Source organism: Notolepis coatsorum (genome assembly GCF_963971535.1).
Source record: "Notolepis coatsorum genome assembly, chromosome: 15".
NCBI lineage: Eukaryota > Metazoa > Chordata > Actinopteri > Aulopiformes > Paralepididae > Notolepis > Notolepis coatsorum.
The window spans coordinates 20,849,509-20,857,936 of record NC_140179.1 but is presented as its reverse complement, the minus strand read 5'-3'; the positions used below and the strand labels follow the sequence as shown (position 1 = coordinate 20,857,936).

General features: G+C 44.4%; 1 protein-coding gene across 5 annotated transcripts in view; it reads right to left on the bottom strand.

The window, feature by feature from the left end:
* Positions 1–543: 543 nt before the first annotated feature.
* The window catches only part of slc38a4 (solute carrier family 38 member 4), a 145,236-nt gene continuing 137,351 nt past the window's right edge, over positions 544–8,428 (bottom strand). For all 5 annotated transcript variants that reach the window (XM_084331142.1, XM_084331146.1, XM_084331143.1 and 2 more), the window contains exon 16: positions 544–7,057. In XM_084331142.1, the coding sequence (XP_084187268.1) occupies positions 6,953–7,057 (105 nt within the window). In that variant the 3' untranslated portion in view covers positions 544–6,952. The remainder of the gene's footprint in view (positions 7,058–8,428) is intronic.

The window sequence follows — 8,428 nt, the reverse complement described above, 5'->3', positions numbered from 1 at the left end:
ATACATGCAGTACACACAACCCAGTAACACACAAGCCTTTCCAGTACAGATCCTACACGCAGGTTCTGACATTTCAGCCCATTTCTCGGTTGGTTCAGAGGGGGGGTTTCAGAGGAGGGTGGGGGGGCGGGGGGGGGTGTTTGTATTTGGGGGGAGGTTATCTAACACCCCTTCCCGGCTCCTACTGGACCAGGAGGGAACATGGCAGGCGGGTGCTACATGCCGGCAGGGGATGCTAGCTGGGCGGGCTGTCCTCACAAGGTGGCCCTGGGCCCCTGGCATCACTACCTGTACCACGGGGCTTCTGGGAAACATGTGGGAACGGCAATACATACATCTATATATATATATACATATTTAGAATTTATATCCCTGGCTGTTTTTCTTATTCTTATTTGTGATTTTCTTTACTACCTAAATGTTTATTGTGAGCCATCTGTGGTGCTGAATTTCCGTAGAGTGGATCCGTTGTGCCTGTGGGAGTCGGAAACCTTGATGGATCATTCTACTCCATGTTACAAAACAACATGGAGGCACAAACAATTTTATTTCACTTTTTTTTTTATTGTTCACAATATTGAAACGGCTTCACTGATACAAAAAAAAATCCCCTTTTGTTCTGGCAAATATACAATCTGTTAGTTGATCCACAGGAAAGCAGACTCGTTTAGAACGCCCTCCGCCCTGAGGTTCTGGTAGAGATACAGTGTGTATGGGTCACGGTGGTTCTGGTAGAGATACAGTGTGTGGTTCTGGTAGAGATACAGTGTGTATGGGTCATGGGTCATGGTGGTTCTGGTAGAGATACAGTGTGTATGGGTCACAGTGGTTCTGGTAGAGATACAGTGTGTATGGGTCACGCTGGTTCTGGTAGAGATACAGTGTGTATGGGTCACGCTGGTTCTGGTAGAGATACAGTGTGTATGGGTCACGCTGGTTCTGGTAGAGATACAGTGTGTATGGGTCACGGTGGTTCTGGTAGAGATACAGTGTGTATGGGTCACGCTGGTTCTGGTAGAGATACAGTGTGTATGGGTCACGCTGGTTCTGGCTCCTCCCCCTGCTTTGTCGGGGCTGGCGAGGTCTCCAGTGAGGCTGGGTGTTCACGTACAGTAAAGGCTGGTTTTACGCTCGAACGTAAGAGCAGTTTTTGTTAATTATATCATTTACACGGTTTATTTCCCCCCATATTTTTACGTTCAGTTATTATTATAATTTTTTTTACACCGTTTCTTTTTCTCATATTTTTATATTCAGATTTGATTGCCTATATTTATGTCTTTCTACTATTACCCTGCCCATAACTGTACCTCCCCTCCCCCACTCCCCCATGCTGCTATGACGCCCACATTTCCCCAAAGGGATCAATACAGGAATATCTTATCTCATCTTTACATACAGTCCAATTCAACCGCAATCAAATGACAAAATGACATTAATAAAATTTTTGCCGTGAATTGCCGTTACCAAGTCTTTTGATGGTAAGCATAGATTCTCTCATAGCTATAGTTTACCATCGTGTTAATCTCCTTCCTTTATATACTGTCAAAACAGCAAACTCAAAAAGAGGCGCGACAGCTCAGACAGACGTATATCATACCCATTTTATTTTAGGTGGAAATTATGACAATTTCCGGCATGGCAGCTTGGCAAACGGGTGACGGACATGGTTGTGGGTTTGCGGTTTCACACTTCCTGTTATGATGCTCTACTTAACACTGTCTTAATGAACCTGTTCCACGTTACTGAACCCATGCAGAACTGGACTGCTGCGAGCGGGTCCAGGAAGAACTTATCTTGGCCAACGCAGTTCTGTTTAGCTGGACAGTTAGAGCGAGGGATCCCGTCGAATATCCGACACGATCCCACAGTGAGAAGTAACATATCTCTAAATACCTGAGAGACACTAGGTGGCGGGTATGGGCGGGGCTTGGGGCATGGGGCGGGGCTTGGGGGTCGAGCGCACCTTGCTCCTCAAGTGTCTTGAGATGGTAACGCCTTGTACACCTGCCACCTCTGGTCCTTCATTGTAAAACAACAAGCTCTTTAGAATGTGGAAAACCTAACAGGAAAAAGAAAACACTTAGGTGCTGTGTCCACAGAAAGCGTTTTTTGAGCTGCCAGCGCCTTTCTGCCATTAATTTCTATGGTAAAGACGTGCTAGGAGCGCTCCTCTTCCCAGCGCCGCACCTCGCGTCTTAGCGCTCTCTGCGGCTAGCGTTTTCTGGCGGAGCGCTCTGGGCGCCTCGAGTTGAAAATTGTTGAACATGGGCGGCTGATTGGCGCAGTGGGCAAGGCGCTCGCCACTAACGCAGGAGACGCTGGGTTCGCTGGGCTCTCGGCGTTGCTATCGGCTGGCCGGTCGTTCATACTAACACAATTGGCAAGTGTTAGAGGGTGAGATAGCCGGTGGGTGGGGATTTGACGTTGTGGACAGCGACTCCTACAGGTCGGTTTGGTGACGCCGGTGCGACGGAAGCAGGAAGTAGCGGGGGCAGTGTGAGCCTCCCACACGTTATTCCTCACCACTGAGAGTTCGAGCTGCTGCGGTGAAAAGATGCGACAGGCTGCCTCCTCGTGTACCGGAGGGGACACGTGATGCAAGGCTTCTGTCCTCACTACAACCGACCAGTGGGAGGCATAGTCTAGCAACGTCAAGACAGGGGAGGGAAGAATTGGATAATACGAAATTGGGATGGGAGAAAAATTTAAAATGGGGAGGAAAAAGTGGACAAAAAAAAGAAATTGTTGAACATTTGGAGAGGAGCGCCACTCATCAATGTCACTTTTTTCTACGGACCAATCAAAACCGAGGAAGTGGCGGGACTAAAAAGATCAACAAACATGGCAGAGGAGAGGCTGATTCTTGCGGTGTCTGACAGCCCAGTAATATACGACGACCTATAACGCAGATGACGCAACAATAAGCGCTCCCTGCGCTTTGTAAGCACTCTGGGCATTCATATTTTTGATATCGCTCCGCCTTGAAAAAAAACGCTTTCTGTGGAGGCGGCGCCTCAGGCTACGTTCACACTACAGACAAACGTGGCCCAAATCCAGTGGTGGTAAGTAACCCAATTATTTTAACAGAACCTTTAGATGGATCGAGGACTGAACGCTCCCAAGCACTGGAACACACAAACGTCATGTCGAACGCATATGTTCACTTTAGATACTTAAGTACATTCAATAGCAAATGCTTCTCTACTTTTACTTTTCTTTTTTTCCCCAGAGTACTCATTTCTCTGGGTATTTCTACTTTTACCTAAGTAAAATAACTGTGTACTTGTTCCACAACTGGGCAAATCTGATTTCTTTGCTCATAATGTGACTCAGATCAGATTTCTTCACGACAGTGTGAGCAGCACAAATCACATGGAATATGATCTTTTCAATTCTGATTTGGGCCACTTTCATGTGTTTCTAAATCAAGATACACGCCTGATCTTTTGCAACGCGACCTCAGTCTGAACAGTCATGCGACTTTCACGTCATTCTAGATTGACATTTGTCACCATTTATTTATTGTTCAATTTATTTACTGATATTGGGCCGCATTTAAAACAAATATGAACAGGCAAACAAAAACACCAGATCTGAGCAATAAAGCAGAATTGAGCACTAAGGCCTGCAGTGTGAACGCGGCCTTCATCACGACGGGTATCAAAGGTGTTTCCGGAAGTGTCATGCATGTGAAATAGCCACAGATTAGGTTGCAGAGGTCGTCAACGGCCATGTGATACAGGGTGACATCGCAATATGATTGTTCTTCAGGTGTAAAGGCATAATGCAAAGCACCGTAACTTGACAAGAGAGGGATTTTGTCTCTTGTGTCAAATATTATAACTGTAACAAGTGTTTTATGGAACTGGACTCCTTCGAGGTCAGTGGTTTTCAAATCGTCAAAGGACCCCCAAATTAAAATAACATAATAATACATTTCGCTAGGGACCCCATGAAGAACCCCAGGGGGACTCCTCTTTGAGAACCACTGTTCTAGATGCTGCTTATCTGTGGCTTTTTGATGTCAACCTCCTTTTGGCTTATCCCACCCGCATGAAGTCTGACTCAACGCTATTCTATGACTACCATGTGCCAAAGCTGGCCGATGAAGAATCTGTCAACATCATAAATCCATACAAATCCAGATACAGCCTGCTACTAAGAAAACATTAAACCTGATTGATAGAGACCGATTTTCTACAAATATACAAGCTTCAGAAAAACAAAAACTAAAGTCATACAGCAAAGGAAAACAAAAATAAAACTAACACATTATATACTAAAACAACCATGAAATTGTAGAAGACTTCAAGGAAGAATCCCCAACAGCTCTCGCACAGACAACGAGTGTCAGTGTACCATATAAGATTATATACAAAGCATATACAATTGTCCAAAAAAATTAACTAAAAACAGACCACGTTCGTGGTGTGAAACATGCACATAATACACTATTTCGTTTGAAATATCCACTTGTTTCATGTATGTAGATCCGAAAAGGATCTGTAAATAAGGGTCGGGATCAATTGACTTTGCAATTCGATCAATTTAAAGAAATTTAAACAGGAATCGTTGTTCACTTGCTGATGATAGGACATCCATTTCTCGCTCACTACATTTACTGGACGATACGACCTTTCATTACCACCGAGGATGTTCAGTCTTTAGAATTTGAAAGAAAATAAATCCTCTTCCTGAATTCACAGAATCGAAAGTAAATGGATCCCAACCCTGCTGTAAATGTTGTCCACTTTGGCTGGATCCATTCATGACACACAACGCTTTATTAAAACCTTGCTTTTAAAAAAAGAGAAAAAAATATAGTTTTTTATAAACATCAGACAGATTCTATGTTTTCGACGGTAACTACTGGTGATGTAATTTATTCTAACAGTGGGGGAGGTTGAGGCCAATCGATAAATTTTCAGCAAGGCACAATTTAAACGGCAGGGGTGGTTTAAAAAATAAAATGCATCTCAGTAAAAAATCTAAAGGCATCGGGGAATTTCGGATGCGTTAGATAGTGAAACGTTACGCGAGTACAAACACCATGGCACGAGCAGCTAGATGACGTAACAAACCGATAGGCGACAAAAGCCACAGAGCCTAATGACGACACCTGGTTGATAACAGCAGGGCTTATAGATTGGTCTAATATTTAACACAAACGACCCTAACGCAGCTAAAAGTGTTAAAAAACAACAAGAAAAGAGAGATAAGCTCACTATCCAAACCTTCTGGAACAGTATGATTGAGAGGTATTTACCTAATCAAGATGTTTTTATCTTTCAATTACACCAGAGTTTGGTGTAGCTTTTCACACATTAGGGATGGATGGAACGACATTCTCACGGTTCAAAAAAAGGTCACGGTAGCCAGGCCCCACGGAAGCCACGCCCCCACTGAAGCCACGCCCCACGGAAGCCACGCCCCCACGGAAGCCACGCCCCACGGAAGCCACGCCCCACGGTAGACACTATGGTGTTGTCAACTGCCACACGTCACTGCGGCGACCAGCAGATGATGTAATTTTAGTTTATGATCCAGTTTCTCTGACTTTTGTAACCATCAACTCTTTGAAGGGAGCACATCATCTCACCTCCGCTATGTAACAGAGTTGCGTTAAATGCCCCGACGAAAGACCGACAGACCCTCTTCGCGGCACTTGTAGGAATCGGCCGACGGACTTCATCGAGAGCGAATGAGAACGCGTAAAAGCGCGGCGGCATGCATCGTTCCGATCGGTAGATACACTTATGTACATTCAAACCTTTACGGACATTCGATTTTCTCCCCGACAGTAATACTGAACGCTTTACGCACTCGGCCGTTTGAAGAAGAAGCAGATGGCTAGGCAGAGGAAGAGTACTTCACTAGGAGTGGGGAAACAGTCCGTGTGTACGCCTGTCTGTCTCCAACATGGCAATTTGTGTCTTAAAAGTCTCCCTACTTAAAAAATGTGCGCAGAAACTTTGGCAAATATTCTGATTGTTACAATATAGCAATTCAAAAAAACGCAACAACTGCCGCTCAGTTAAAAGTCACACCGACGGTGCGGTGAACGCGGCTACGCCGGCGATAACGTTGATTACTTTGTTTTAGTTCCCTTTTTGGATTCTTCTAACGTAGTGAGTGACATCGTTAAAACGTGGAAAGGGGCGATAAGAAGAGGGGGGGGTGTAGGTATTTCCAACACTGGATGCTACCAAAGGGTTAACCCTTTCACCGCGACAATACAGAAGGTTAACCCTATCACTGCCACACGGCAAAGGGCGAACCCTTTCACAACCACACTACAAAAGGTTAACCCTTTCACTACCACACTACCGAAGGTTAACCCATTCACTACCACACTACCGAAGGTTAACCCTTTCACTACCTTCTTGGTAGTGAAAGGGTTAGAGTATGTCCTCGTGTCTGTGTAACACACAACCTACAAAGGGTTGAAAATAAATGCTAGAAGTGCTCCTTGTTTTGGCGGAGGACAATACGTGGGGAGCCCCTGGGAAGGGAGGGGGGGGGGGCTGGGGGGAGTTGACATCGTCTCACTGCTGCTGTAATTTTGGCAGTTCACAGATCAGCTTTGGGACTTGCGCTCTCTCTCCGCGACATGTTTGTCCACTCTCTTCATAGTCCATGATGATGATGATGATGATGATGATGATGGATACTGTTAAACCACTTCCTCTGCTCCGGGTGGTAGTGTGTGATTCTCAGCTCCATCTGTACAGAGCGCTGCAGTCTTTACAGCAACAAGACCATGATACAAATATAAAACAACTCCTGTAATACTTATGGGAAAGGCTGCTGTTGTTGTTGCTGTTGTTGTTGTTGTTGTTGTTGTTGTTGTTGCTGTTGTTGTTTTTGCTCCGAGGAAGGACCAGGAGGAGGAGACCTGGGGGAGGGGACCTGGAGGGGGGCACTGTAGAGACCTGGGGGGGGGACTCGCTTAGTGAGCCCCCCTGGAGCCGGGGGGGTTGTGAATCCAATCCATCACGATGAGCGACAAACTGCCAATCATGAAGACGACCCCCACGATGAGGAAGATTAACGCCTGGAGAGAGAGAGAGAGACAGAGAGAGAGAGAGAGAGAGAGGGAGATAGAGAGAGAGAGGGGGAGAGAGAGGGAGAGAGATACATAGAGAGGAGAGAGAAAGAGAGAGAGGAGAGAGAGAAAGAGAGCTTTTTTTTGGGATTTTTTAAAGTACTTTATTTTGTACTGTATCAAAAACCTTGACAACAAGCCTTTAAAAGACTTTACATCTACAAGATAAAAAAAACAATACACAACAATACAAAAAAAAATAGAATTTCACATATTCATAATGTTGTTAAACACCAATTCATCATCAATGACATCACAAATCACATTTCCATAACACCATTCCTGAGCAAAAGCCTCCAAATTGCCCATAGCTTTATAAAACCTGAACTCCAGCCAGACTCTAGCCTTCACATTACAGCACCACACTAATACTGCATCCTGGTCCGGTTTATCTTCCACTCTGTTTCTCCTGTTTACATAGACTGCAAGCTTAGCTTCCCCCACCAGAAAATTAAGCAGTTGCCATTTTTTCTTATTTTCTTTTTTATATCCTGCTCCAAAAATATAACCAATAACAGAGAAGGTTTCACCAAAATGCCTGAAAACGTCGGTGAGCAGCTCAAATAGCCCTGAAAGCCTGTTACACTCTAAAAATGCATGAAAAACAGTCTCAGTTAACCCACAGAAAGGACATTTATTATCCACCTCTGGGTTGATGATAGAAACAAAAGCATTCACTGCCACAGCACCATGCAGAATCCTCTACTGAAGGTCTGCCCTCTGCCGTCTTTTTTTTTTAAAGGAGGTTTGTATAAAACCCTCCACACAGGTTGAGTGTCACTACCTGCACACTGCCTGCTCCTCCATACAGTGTCCACTCTGTTATTTAGCCATTTCTTATTAATTATTTTGACACAGTTTCTGTACCATGATTTCCTATCCATTTTGTATAATGTTGAGTCCTTTATAGAAAGTAGAGGACCAGACATTTCTCCCAGTACAGGGCTCAGGTAGACATTTGGAAACTCATCCTGTTTGTCCGGTTTTAATGCTCCATTGCTGTATAAGCTAAGCATGCCCAGCTCCTCGACAGTCAAACTCTGTCTCCAGAGATCCAGCATCCTTGTTGCATAGCGCTGCGACCTCAGGCCCAATAAAGAGCACACAGCCTGAGCTAGGGCTGGGCGATATATTTTAATAATCGATATCGAATATCGAAATTTAAAAAAAAATCGAAAAATATATATATATGTATTTTTTTTTTTATTATTATTTTTTTTTGTGACCTGCAACAGGGCAGAGACAGTGGACAGACTTGTCTTTCTTGCCTGCAACTTAAAGTAATGGCTTTGCTTGTCCAAATGACAATACTGACCAAAT